This window comes from Entelurus aequoreus, linkage group LG23 (genome assembly GCF_033978785.1).
Source record: "Entelurus aequoreus isolate RoL-2023_Sb linkage group LG23, RoL_Eaeq_v1.1, whole genome shotgun sequence".
In the NCBI taxonomy this organism is placed as follows: Eukaryota; Metazoa; Chordata; class Actinopteri; order Syngnathiformes; family Syngnathidae; genus Entelurus; species Entelurus aequoreus.
In genome coordinates, this window is record NC_084753.1 from 39,762,282 (window position 1) to 39,777,454 (window position 15,173).

Sequence of the window (15,173 nt, forward strand, 5' to 3'; positions counted from 1 at the left end):
TGTAAATACACGATTAATAATATTCCGCTTGGCGAAGCTATAAAAAAACAGAAGCTAACCTAGCAACGTAGCCAACGCGATAGCGCCAGTCTCAAATGCAGATAGAAACTAAATTAAAAAAAAACCTGACTGGATGGATAGACAGAAGATCAATAATACTATTAAACCATGAACATGTAAATACACGATTAATAATATTCCGCTTGGCGAAGCTAAAAAAACAGAAGCTAACCTAGCAACGTAGCCAACGCGATAGCGCCAGTCTCAAATGCAGATAGAAACTAAATTAAAAAAAAACCTGACTGGATGGATAGACAGAAGATCAATAATACTATTAAACCATGAACATGTAAATACACGATTAATAATATTCCGCTTGGCAAAGCTAAAAAAACAGAAGCTAACCTAGCTGCGTAGCTAACTTAGATGCGGCGGCGGGCGTTGTACGCTTTTGACAACACCCCGGCCGCCATCAGAGTCGGCAAGAAACATATATTTCCCCAAAGTTACGTACGTGACATGCACATAGCGACACGCACGTACGGGCAATCGATCAAATGTTTGGAAGCCAAAGCTGTACTCACGGTAGTGCGTCTGCTATCCTGCTCAAACACAACACAACCTCCTGGTGTTGGTGTTGCTGTAGTCCGCCGCTCCACCGGCTCCAACTTTCGTATTTGCAGTCTCCATTGTCCATTAAACAAATTGCTCAATTGCTTTATTAACAAGCGGTAACTGGTTGTAGTTCAAAAAGTAACGCACACACATACACGAGCTGCTGTGTCTCCGCCAACTCACTCGCGCATGCGCGTTTCCCAAACCCTTAAAGACACAGTACACTAATGCAAATATCACAGATATTACAGTATTGTACTTAGCCGCTAAGACACCGATCGATCCCACCTACAACGTTCTTCTTTGCAGCCTCAAAAGATTCACCAACAGATGTCCAGAATACTGTGGAATTTTGTCAAAGAAAACAAGAGGCTTTTCTATCGGGTCCGATGGGGTCCAACCACTTCCGGTGCTTTTGTGACGTCACGCGCATAAATCATATCCAAAGGAGTTTTTCAACCGGAAGTGTGGCGGGAATTTTAAAATGTCACTTTATAAGTTAACCCGGCCGTATTGGCATGTGTTGCAATGTTAAGATTTCATCATTGATATATAAACTATCAGACTGCGTGGTCGCTAGTAGTGGCTTTCAGTAGGCCTTTAAACATGTTGTCAGATGTACTTCCTGCGGCAGCTGAGGAAACTTAAGGTGCCGACCGAGATGCTGGTGCAGTTTTACTCAGCCATCATAGAGTCCATCCTGACCTCCTCCATCACAGTGTGGTTCCCCGGCGCCACAGTCCAGGATAAGCATAGACTGCAGCGCATCGTACGTGCTGCTGAGAAGGTGATTGGCTGCAAGCTCCCATCCCTCCAGGACTTGTTCTCCTCCAGGACCAGGAGGCGTGTGGGTCGGATCACAGCTGACTCTTCTCACCCTGGACACAAACTATTCTCCCCTCAGGCAGGAGACTACGGTCCATCCAGACCCACACCTCGCGCCACCTGAACAGTTTTTTCCCCTCGGCCATCAGGCACATGAACAATAACTCCTAACAGTAGCTCCTTGAATTCCTTCTAAGTCAATAACAAGATCTGATAGCTCAGTTACAGCTCTTTTTATCACCAAATATGTGTTATATGTGTTTTATGTTGCACCATTGCACCAAGAAAAATTCCTAGATTGTGAACCCGTTCTCAAACAATGGCAATAAAACTATTCTGATTCTGAGATCTCGCGAGAGAAACAAGCAACCAGCTCTATTACTTCTTCTTCTTACTGGCAGTTTGCAGCCATGACTTGAAAGGTTCATACTGCCACCTACTGGACTGTAGAATGTAGTGTGGGCCATAGGACGGAAGCATGAAATCCCGTTAAGAACCTGTGGAGGGCAGCAATACACCTAAGATGTTCTACTAGTCTGCTGGAAATAGAAGAAGAAGAAGGAGGAAAAAGCAAGATGGCGTTTGATGGAGAAAGTCTAAACGTGGGCATTATAGTTCTGTATTTTTAATCAGTGCATACATGTGCACATATATGTCGTTTAATAGAGTAAACATCGTCAATGATTGTTTGTATCCGTAAACATTAGTCTGAGCGCATTTTGACGCTTCTTCGCTTGTTAGCTAGCTTAGCTTGTTAGCTGCTAACAAAGACGCGACATATTCGTACAACTACGCGCGGATTAAGAACACAACATTAGTGATCAAAACACATCGCTTAGTTAAGATCAAGTGTGAGTGTAAAGTGTTGTGATTGTGTGAAAATGTGCGAAAGAACGATAGCAGAGTACGAGGAGGAACTTTGTCCAACAAAAGAGGAGAAGGAGCGACAACATCGACTACTGGACGCTGTTTTCAAGAAACATCAAGTTGTGTTACACAGAACAGGTTTGTTTACTTCTTACTCTCACATGTTTACTAACTTTATATTTATTTATTACCGCCATTTTTAAATATGTTGTATGTAAGAATATGGGTGTTGTTGATGCACGTAAGTCTGGTACTTGCAACCACGTGGTTGCTTAGCTACCTGTAAAAATGAGTTACTTATCAATCAATCAATCAATCAATCAGTGTTTACTTATATAGCCCCAAATCACGATTGTCTCAAAGGGCTGCACAAGCCACAACGACATACTCTGCTCAGATACCACATCAGGGCAAGGAAAAACTCAACCCAGTGGGATGACAATGAGAAAACTTGGAGGGGACCGCAGATGTCCAGTCCATAGTGGATCTAGTGTAATAGTGTGAGAGTCCAGTCCATAGTGGATCTAGCATAATAGTGTGAGAGTCCAGTCCATAGTGGATCTAACATAATAGTGTGAGAGTCCAGTCCATGGTGGATCTAGCATAATAGTGTGAGAGTCCAGTCCATAGTGGATCTAGCATAATAGTGTGAGAGTCCAGTCCATAGTGGATCTAACATAATAGTGTGAGAGTCCAGTCCATGGTGGATCTAGCATAATAGTGTGAGAGTCCAGTCCATAGTGGATCTAACATAATAGTGTGAGAGTCCAGTCCATAGTGGATCTAACATAATAGTGTGAGAGTCCAGTCCATAGTGGATCTAACATAATAGTGTGAGAGTCCAGTCCATAGTGGATCTAACATAATAGTGTGAGAGTCCAGTCCATAGTGGATCTAACATAATAGTGTGAGAGTCCAGTCCATAGTGGATCTAACATAATAGTGTGAGAGTCCAGTCCATAGTGGATCTAACATAATAGTGTGAGAGTCCAGTCCATAGTGGATCTAACATAATAGTGTGAGAGTCCAGTCCATGGTGGATCTAGCATAATAGTGTGAGAGTCCAGTCCATAGTGGATCTAACATAATCGTGTGAGAGTCCAGTCCATAGTGGATCTAACATAATAGTGTGAGAGTCCAGTCCATAGTGGATCTAACATAATAGTGTGAGAGTCCAGTCCATAGTGGATCTAACATAATAGTGTGAGAGTCCAGTCCATAGTGGATCTAACTTAATAGTGAGAGTCCAGTCCATAGTGGATCTAACATAATAGTGTGAAAGTCCAGTCCATAGTGGATCTAACATAATAGTGTGAGAGTCCAGTCCATAGTGGATCTAGCATAATAGTGTGAGAGTCCAGTCCATGGTGGATCTAGCATAATAGTGTGAGAGTCCAGTCCATAGTGGATCTAGCATAATAGTGTGAGAGTCCAGTCCATGGTGGATCTAGCATAATAGTGTGAGAGTCCAGTCCATAGTGGATCTAACATAATAGTGTGAGAGTCCAGTCCATAGTGGATCTAACATAATAGTGTGAGAGTCCAGTCCATAGTGGATCTAGCATAATAGTGTGAGAGTCCAGTCCATAGTGGATCTAGCATAATAGTGTGAGAGTCCAGTCCATGGTGGATCTAGCATAATAGTGTGAGAGTCCAGTCCATAGTGGATCTAACATAATAGTGTGAGAGTCCAGTCCATAGTGGATCTAACATAATAGTGTGAGAGTCCAGTCCATAGTGGATCTAGCATAATAGTGTGAGAGTCCAGTCCATGGTGGATCTAGCATAATAGTGTGAGAGTCCAGTCCATAGTGGATCTACCATGATAGTGTGAGAGTCCAGTCCATAGTGGATCTAGCATGATAGTGTGAGAGTCCAGTCCATAGTGGATCTAGCATAATAGTGTGAGAGTCCAGTCCATAGTGGATCTAGCATAATAGTGTGAGAGTCTAGTCCATAGTGGATCTAGCATAATAGTGTGAGAGTCCAGTCCATAGTGGATCTAGCATAATAGTGTGAGAGTCCAGTCCATGGTGGATCTAGCATAATAGTGTGAGAGTCCAGTCCATAGTGGATCTACCATGATAGTGTGAGAGTCCAGTCCATAGTGGATCTAGCATGATAGTGTGAGAGTCCAGTCCATAGTGGATCTAGCATAATAGTGTGAGAGTCCAGTCCATAGTGGAGCTAGCATAATAGTGTGAGAGTCTAGTCCATAGTGGATCTAGCATAATAGTGTGAGAGTCCAGTCCATAGTGGATCTAGCATAATAGTGTGAGAGTCCAGTCCATAGTGGATCTAGCATAATAGTGTGAGAGTCTAGTCCATAGTGGATCTAGCATAATAGTGTGAGAGTCCAGTCCATGGTGGATCTAGCATAATAGTGTGAGAGTCCAGTCCATGGTGGATCTAGCATAATAGTGTGAGAGTCCAGTCTATAGTGGATCTAGCATAATAGTGTGAGAGTCCAGTCCATAGTGGATCTAACATAATAGTGTGAGAGTCCAGTCCATAGTGGATCTAGCATAATAGTGTGAGAGTCTAGTCCATAGTGGATCTAGCATAATAGTGTGAGAGTCCAGTCCATAGTGGATCTAACATAATAGTGTGAGAGTCCAGTCCATAGTGGATCTAACATAATAGTGTGAGAGTCCAGTCCATAGTGGATCTAACATAATAGTGTGAGAGTCCAGTCCATAGTGGATCTAACATAATAGTGTGAGAGTCCAGTCCATAGTGGATCTAACATAATAGTGTGAGAGTCCAGTCCATAGTGGATCTAACATAATAGTGTGAGAGTCCAGTCCATAGTGGATCTAACATAATAGTGTGAGAATCCAGTCCATAGTGGATCTAGCATAATAGTGTGAGAGTCCAGTCCATAGTGGATCTAACATAATAGTGTGAGAGTCCAGTCCATAGTGGATCTAACATAATAGTGTGAGAGTCCAGTCCATAGTGGATCTAACATAATAGTGTGAGAGTCCAGTCCATAGTGGATCTAACATAATAATGTGAGAGTCCAGTCCATAGTGGATCTAACATAATAGTGTGACAGTCCAGTCCATAGTGGATCTAACATAATAGTGTGACAGTCCAGTCCATAGTGGATCTAGCATAATATTGTGAGAGTCCAGTCCATAGTGGATCCAGCATAATAGTGTGAGAGTCCAGTTTATAGTGGATCTAACATAATAGTGTGACAGTCCAGTCCATAGTGGATCTAACATAATAGTGTGAGAGTCCAGTCCATAGTGGGGTCAGCAGGAGATAATCTTGAGTGGAGAAAGGTCAGCAGCGCAGAGACGTACTTATCTTAATCCATTTGTAAAAACAATTGTTTTCCTAAAATATAGTCTCCTCACTTTATCCATAAAGTCATTAGGACAAAAGACCCTGCGATGACTTTGCCCTTTAAAAGGGAGAGGTTGAAAAAGGACACTATTAAGATGACTTCATCACATTTGCTATGATGCATTTTATTATTAAATATTCTGTTCTTGTCACATAATATCTTGTTGTTCTATTTTCTAATTTCAAGGGGAACTGCACTTTTTGGAATCATTCACAGTCCCTATGTAAGTTCAAGTTAAAAGTTAAAACCCCAACGGTAGTCACACAAGTAGTAACATTCATAATAACATGTAATATATACATGATGTAAGTATATATGTCATGTAGTAACATTCATAATAACATGTAATATATACATGATGTAAGTATATATGTCATGTTGTAACATTCATAATAACATGTAATATATACATGATGTAAGTATATATGTCATGTAGTAACATTCATAATAACATGTAATATATACATTATGTAAGTATATATGTCATGTAGTAACATTCTTATAATATGTAATATATACATGATGTAAGTATATATGTCATGTAGTAACATTCATAATAACATGTGATATATACATGATGTAAGTACATATGTCATGTAGTAACATTCATAATAACATGTAATATATACATGATGTAAGTATATATGTAATGTAGTAACATTCTTATAATATGTAATATATACATGATGTAAGTATATATGTCATGTAGTAACATTCATAATAACATGTAATATATACATGATGTAAGTATATATGTCATGTAGTAACATTCATAATAACATGTCATATATACATGATGTAAGTATATATGTCATGTAGTAACATTCATAATAACATGTAATATATACATGATGTAAGTATATATGTCATGTAGTAACATTCATAATAACATGTAATATATACATGATGTAAGTATATATGTAATGTAGTAACATTCTTATAATATGTAATATATACATGATGTAAGTATATATGTCATGTAGTAACATTCATAATAACATGTAATATATACATGATGTAAGTATATATGTCATGTAGTAACATTCATAATAACATGTAATATATACATGATGTAAGTATATATGTAATGTAGTAACATTCTTATAATATGTAATATATACATGATGTAAGTATATGTCATGTAGTAACATTCATAATAACATGTAATATATACATGATGTAAGTATATATGTCATGTAGTAACATTCATAATAACATGTAATATATACATGATGTAAGTATATATGTCATGTAGTAACATTCATAATAACATGTAATATATACATGATGTAAGTATATATGTAATGTAGTAACATTCATAATAACATGTAATATATACAAGATGTAAGTATATATGTCATGTAGTAACATTCATAATAACATGTAATATATACATTATGTAAGTATATATGTCATGTAGTAACATTCATAATAACATGTAATATATATATGATGTAAGTATATATGTCATGTAGTAACATTCTTATAATATGTAATATATACATGATGTAAGTATATATGTCATGTAGTAACATTCATAATAACATGTTATATATACATGATGTAAGTATATATGTCATGTAGTAACATTCATAATAACATGTGATATATACATGATGTAAGTACATATGTCATGTAGTAACATTCATAATAACATGTAATATATACATGATGTAAGTATATATGTCATGTAGTAACATTCATAATAACATGTAATATATACATGATGTAAGTATATATGTAATGTAGTAACATTCTTATAATATGTAATATATACATGATGTAAGTATATATGTCATGTAGTAACATTCATAATAACATGTAATATATACATGATGTAAGTATATATGTCATGTAGTAACATTCATAATAACATGTAATATATACATGATGTAAGTATATATGTCATGTAGTAACATTCTTATAATATGTAATATATACATGATGTAAGTATATATGTCATGTAGTAACATTCATAATAACATGTAATATATACATGATGTAAGTATATATGTCATGTAGTAACATTCATAATAACATGTAATATATACATGATGTAAGTATATATGTCATGTAGTAACATTCATATAACATGTAATATAAACATGATGTAAGTATATATGTCATGTAGTAACATTCATAATAACATGTAATATATACGTGATGTAAGTATATATGTCATGTAGTAACATTCATAATAACATGTAATATATACATGATGTAAGGATATATGTCATGTAGTAACATTCATAATAACATGTAATATATACATGATGTAAGTATATATGTCATGTAGTAACATTCATAATAACATGTAATATATACATGATGTAAGTATATATGTCATGTAGTAACATTCATAATAACATGTAATATATACATGATGTAAGTATATATGTCATGTAGTAACATTCATAATAACATGTAATATATACATGATGTAAGTATATATGTCATGTAGTAACATTCATATAACATGTAATATAAACATGATGTAAGTATATATGTCATGTAGTAACATTCATAATAACATGTAATATATACATGATGTAAGTATATATGTCATGTAGTAACATTCATAATAACATGTAATATATACATGATGTAAGTATATATGTCATGTAGTAACATTCATAATAACATGTAATATAAACATGATGTAAGTATATATGTCATGTAGTAACATTCATAATAACATGTAATATATACATGATGTAAGTATATATGTAATGTAGTAACATTCTTATAACATGTAATATATACATGATGTAAGTATATATGTCATGTAGTAACATTCATAATAACATGTAATATATACATGATGTAAGTATATATGTCATGTAGTAACATTCATATAACATGTAATATAAACATGATGTAAGTATATATGTCATGTAGTAACATTCATAATAACATGTAATATATACGTGATGTAAGTATATATGTCATGTAGTAACATTCATAATAACATGTAATATATACATGATGTAAGGATATATGTCATGTAGTAACATTCATAATAACATGTAATATATACATGATGTAAGTATATATGTCATGTAGTAACATTCATAATAACATGTAATATATACATGATGTAAGTATATATGTCATGTAGTAACATTCATAATAACATGTAATATATACATGATGTAAGTATATATGTAATGTAGTAACATTCATAATAACATGTAATATATACAAGATGTAAGTATATATGTCATGTAGTAACATTCATAATAACATGTAATATATACATTATGTAAGTATATATGTCATGTAGTAACATTCATAATAACATGTAATATATATATGATGTAAGTATATATGTCATGTAGTAACATTCTTATAATATGTAATATATACATGATGTAAGTATATATGTCATGTAGTAACATTCATAATAACATGTGATATATACATGATGTAAGTACATATGTCATGTAGTAACATTCATAATAACATGTAATATATACATGATGTAAGTATATATGTCATGTAGTAACATTCATAATAACATGTAATATATACATGATGTAAGTATATATGTCATGTAGTAACATTCATAATAACATGTAATATATACATGATGTAAGTATATATGTCATGTAGTAACATTCATAATAACATGTAATATAAACATGATGTAAGTATATATGTCATGTAGTAACATTCATAATAACATGTAATATATACATGATGTAAGTATATATGTAATGTAGTAACATTCTTATAACATGTAATATATACATGATGTAAGTATATATGTCATGTAGTAACATTCATAATAACATGTAATATATACATGATGTAAGTATATATGTCATGTAGTAACATTCATATAACATGTAATATAAACATGATGTAAGTATATATGTCATGTAGTAACATTCATAATAACATGTAATATATACGTGATGTAAGTATATATGTCATGTAGTAACATTCATAATAACATGTAATATATACATGATGTAAGGATATATGTCATGTAGTAACATTCATAATAACATGTAATATATACATGATGTAAGTATATATGTCATGTAGTAACATTCATAATAACATGTAATATATACATGATGTAAGTATATATGTCATGTAGTAACATTCATAATAACATGTAATATATACATGATGTAAGTATATATGTAATGTAGTAACATTCATAATAACATGTAATATATACAAGATGTAAGTATATATGTCATGTAGTAACATTCATAATAACATGTAATATATACATTATGTAAGTATATATGTCATGTAGTAACATTCATAATAACATGTAATATATATATGATGTAAGTATATATGTCATGTAGTAACATTCTTATAATATGTAATATATACATGATGTAAGTATATATGTCATGTAGTAACATTCATAATAACATGTGATATATACATGATGTAAGTACATATGTCATGTAGTAACATTCATAATAACATGTAATATATACATGATGTAAGTATATATGTCATGTAGTAACATTCATAATAACATGTAATATATACATGATGTAAGTATATATGTAATGTAGTAACATTCTTATAATATGTAATATATACATGATGTAAGTATATATGTCATGTAGTAACATTCATAATAACATGTAATATAAACATGATGTAAGTATATATGTCATGTAGTAACATTCATAATAACATGTAATATATACATGATGTAAGTATATATGTAATGTAGTAACATTCTTATAATATGTAATATATACATGATGTAAGTATATATGTCATGTAGTAACATTCATAATAACATGTAATATATACATGATGTAAGTATATATGTCATGTAGTAACATTCATAATAACATGTAATATATACATGATGTAAGTATATATGTCATGTAGTAACATTCATATAACATGTAATATAAACATGATGTAAGTATATATGTCATGTAGTAACATTCATAATAACATGTAATATATACGTGATGTAAGTATATATGTCATGTAGTAACATTCATAATAACATGTAATATATACATGATGTAAGGATATATGTCATGTAGTAACATTCATAATAACATGTAATATATACATGATGTAAGTATATATGTCATGTAGTAACATTCATAATAACATGTAATATATACATGATGTAAGTATATATGTCATGTAGTAACATTCATAATAACATGTAATATATACATGATGTAAGTATATATGTCATGTAGTAACATTCATAATAACATGTAATATATACATGATGTAAGTATATATGTCATGTAGTAACATTCATATAACATGTAATATAAACATGATGTAAGTATATATGTCATGTAGTAACATTCATAATAACATGTAATATATACATGATGTAAGTATATATGTCATGTAGTAACATTCATAATAACATGTAATATATACATGATGTAAGTATATATGTCATGTAGTAACATTCATAATAACATGTAATATAAACATGATGTAAGTATATATGTCATGTAGTAACATTCATAATAACATGTAATATATACATGATGTAAGTATATATGTAATGTAGTAACATTCTTATAATATGTAATATATACATGATGTAAGTATATATGTCATGTAGTAACATTCATAATAACATGTAATATATACATGATGTAAGTACATATGTTGTCTTCACTGGCCTTCGTGTCTAACAACTCTAGTAGTCGTGTGAGTCCACAATATTACCAGACTTTGCTTCACTTTCCTTATTGGATGATTCAACAGATATGACCTTTTTACAATGTGCTAAGTGCACCCAGGTTGGTCCATGCATAGATGTTGGAACGGGTGTTGTGGTTTGGGGAATTGGCCTCGTTGTGGGCGCATATTCCCTTGTGGATTGTGCCTCGTACAGGTCATGCATGACCTACAAAACATTTTTTCGAATAAGAATTAAAGGCCTACTGAAATGAAATTTTCTTATTTAAACGGGGATAGCAGATCCATTCTATGTGTCATACTTGATCATTTCGCGATATTGCCATATTTTTGCTGAAAGGATTTAGTAGAGAACATCGACGATAAAGTTTGCAACTTTTGGTCGATTACAAAAAAGCCTTGCCTGTACCGGAAGTAGCGTGACGTCACAGGTTGAAGCTCCTCACATCTGCACATTGTTTACACCAGCAGCGAGAGCGATTCGGACCGAGAAAGCGACGATTACCCCATTAATTTGAGCCAGGATGAAAGATTCGTGGATGAGGAACGTGAGAGTGAAGGATTAGAGTGCAGTGCAGGATGTATCTTTTTTCGCTCTGACCGTAACTTAGGTACAAGCTGGCTCATTGGATTCCACACTCTCTCCTTTTTCTATTGTGGATCATGGATTTGTATTTGAAACCACCTCAGATACTATATCCTCTTGAAAATGAGAGTCGAGAACGCGAAATGGACATTCACAGTGACTTTTATCTCCACGACAATACATCGGCGAAGCACTTTAGCTACGGAGCTAACGTGATAGCATCGTGCTTAACTGCAGATAGAAACAGAAGAAATAAGCCCCTGAGTGGAAGGATAGACAGAAGATCAACAATACTACCAAACCCTGGACCTGTAACCACACGGTTAATGCTTTCCAGCCTGGCGAAGCCTAGCAATGCTGTTGCTAACGACGCCATTGAAATTAACTTAGCTACGGGACCTCACATTAGCTCTCCACCTACGCCTATGCTCATCAACACCCGTGCTCACCTGCGTTCCAGCGATCGACGGCGCGAGAAGGACTTCACCACGATGATCGGTGCGGTCGGCGGCCCGGAGACGGAGGAAGTCAACCCAGACAGGTGAGGACAGCGGCGCGGTGGCGGACGGCGTTGTAGCTTTCGACGACACCCCGGCCGCCATCAGAGTCGGCAAGAAACATATATTTCCCCAAAGTTACGTACGTGACATGCACATAGCGGCACGCACGTACGGGCAAGCGATCAAATGTTTGGAAGCCAAAGCTGTACTCACGGTAGCGCGTCTGTTATCCAACTCAAAGTCCTCCTGGTTGTGTTGCTGCAGCCAGCCGCTAATACACCGATCCCACCTACAACTTTCTTCTTTGCAATCTCCATTGTTAATTGAACAAATTGCAAAAGATTCACCAACACAGATGTCCAGCATACTGTGGAATTATGTGGTGAAAACAGACGACTTAAGCTGGCCACCGTGCTATTCCAAAATGTCTGCTTCAACCCTTGACGTCACGCGCAAACGTCATCATACCGAGACGTTTTCAGCCGGAAGTTTCCCGGGAAATTTAAAATGTCACTTTATAAGTTAACCCGGCCGTACTGGCATGTGTTGCAATGTTAAGATTTCATCATTGATATATAAACTATCAGACTGCGTGGTCGCTAGTAGTGGCTTTCAGTAGGCCTTTAAAAGCATAGGTAGTATAATGCTTCTGTATAAGGGTCACCATCCCTCCTGTTGAGACATGAGTACAACCATGACTCAATACTGCTACCCACTTATACAGATGTTTTGGTAGGATTGGTTTATTGTCTGGACATACTTGGATGTCTTCTTTGTTCAATGTGGCTCACATTTTTTATCCATTGATATTTTTCTTTGGAGGACTTTGTTGCTGCATGTCTTTTAGTATATCATTATTCATGTCGCTAGTTTATAGTTTGAAAACTTGTATTTCTTCTTTTGCTGTTTTGCTGTTTTGTCCGCAAACTCATTTCCTAGTGATACGGTGTCTGTTCCGTTGGTGTGTGCCGTACATTTGCATATTGCTATTTTAGCTGGTAGCTGTACTGCTTTTAATACATTTTTTAATAGTTCTCCATGTTTTACAGGTTTTCCTGTTGACATTATCATTCCTCTATTTTGCCAGTGTTGTGCAAATGTGTGCACTGTTGAGAATGTATATTGGCTATCTGTGTGTATTGTAACCTTTTGATCTTTCATTAATTGACACGCTTCTATTAGTGCTACTAGTTCTGCAGCTTGCGCTGAGTAATTTGATGGTCATTTGAGAGCTTTCAACACTTTAGTTGCTGTGACAACCGCACATCCTGTTCTATTTTTTCCATCTTCCCCTTTTCATGCAGACCCGTCTACAAACAAGACTTCTCCCTCCGTGAGAGGTTGGTCTTGTAAGTCAGGTCTGGGTTTAGATGTTTGTTCTGCCAACTGTTGACAGTCATGTGGTTCTCCGTCACTGGGGTCAGGAATTAATGTTGCTGGATTAAGTGTTGTGCATCTCTCTATTGTCACACGTGGTTGCGATAGTAACGTTGCCATACAGGATAAGTGTCTAGCTGGTGATAAGAACGTTAGATTAGTTTGTAGTAATAGTGCTGACACAGCATGAGGCACTTTTAGGGTCAATGGGTGGAACAGTACAATTTGACTACTGCTATCAACTGCCATAGATGCTGCCACCACAGCTCGCACACACTGAGGAAGTGCGCATGCTACATTGTCTAATTTAGATGAGAAGTAGCGCCATGTTGTTGTAGCAACACAGATGTCATAAAATGGCCTCTGCCGTCTACCATTTGTATGAAGGGTTTGCTATAGTCTGGTAAGGCTAACGTTGTGCTAGACACTAATGTTCTTTTTATTTCACAGAATGCCGCTTCAGCTTTTGGATTCCACTGTACAAGTGATGACATTTTTAGATCTTTTTCATACATCCATCCACTATTTCAGCGTAATTTGGTATCCAACTTCTACAATAATTAGTTAATCCTAAAAATGACATCATTTGCTTCTTTGTTTGTGGTTTTGGTGCTTGTAGTACTGCTGTTTTTCTGCTTCCCACAATAGTGCGTCCATCTTTGTTTAGAGAATGTCCTAGATATTTTACTTCTGTTTTGCATAACCGGAATTTTGTTTTATTTACTTTGTGTCCTTCACTGTGTAGATGATTTAGTAATGCTAATGTATCTTATCTACAGGTTTCCTTATCCTGTGATGCTAATAAAACGTCATCTACGTTTGACTTCCTCCTGGAGGGTCGAATTTGGACATGCTTGCATGCATTGCTTGTGAATAGATTGTCGGACTTTCCGCATACCCTTGAGGTAGTCTTGTATAGGTGTATCTTTTCCCTTTATAAGTAAACGCAAACCAAAATTGACTCTCTTTATGTATTTGTATCGAGAAAAATGCATTACTGTTATCAATCACTGTGAAATGTGTCGCATCCGTTCTTAGACTGTTCAACAATGTGTATGGATCTGGTACACATGGTGCACGTTGTATTACTGCATTATTTATCGCTTGTAAGTCTTGTACCATTCGCCATCCCCCTGAGGGTGGTTGCTTTTTAACAGGAATATTGGGGTATTCCATGGTGAGTCCTCTCATTCTATTATAACTCCTGCTTTGATTAGATCTTCTATTACAGGTTTTATTCCTTCTAATGCATCCGGTTTTAGTGGATATTGTTTTATGCATGGTCTATATTCTTTTTTTGGTCTGATTTGTACTGGTTGTATATTTTAAATTTTGCCCACGTCGGTAGGTCCTTTTGACCATAATCCTTTTGGTATTTGGTCTA

The 15,173-nt window shown here is 34.9% G+C and overlaps 2 protein-coding genes across 5 annotated transcripts in view; one reads left to right on the forward strand and one right to left on the reverse strand.

Annotated features, from left to right (window-relative positions):
- The window catches only part of LOC133640880 (zinc finger protein 658B-like), a 119,598-nt gene that overhangs the window by 73,800 nt on the left and 30,625 nt on the right, over positions 1-15,173 (reverse strand). The gene's annotated exons all lie outside the window — the stretch shown is intronic.
- LOC133640637 (zinc finger protein 501-like) overlaps positions 1-15,173 on the forward strand; it is a 31,758-nt gene that overhangs the window by 10,862 nt on the left and 5,723 nt on the right. The window contains exons 1-2 of one of the 4 annotated variants that reach the window (XM_062034168.1): positions 1,988-2,042; positions 2,333-2,445. The exons of 1 other annotated variant lie outside the window; for it this stretch is intronic. Coding sequence is in view for 1 of the 3 variants with exons in the window: in XM_062034167.1 (XP_061890151.1) it covers positions 2,322-2,445 (124 nt within the window). In the remaining 2 variants the exon portion in view is untranslated. Of the gene's footprint in view, positions 1-1,987; positions 2,446-15,173 lie in introns of those variants that run through there. 2 more of the 4 variants (XM_062034167.1, XM_062034171.1) reach the window with 2 other exon arrangements.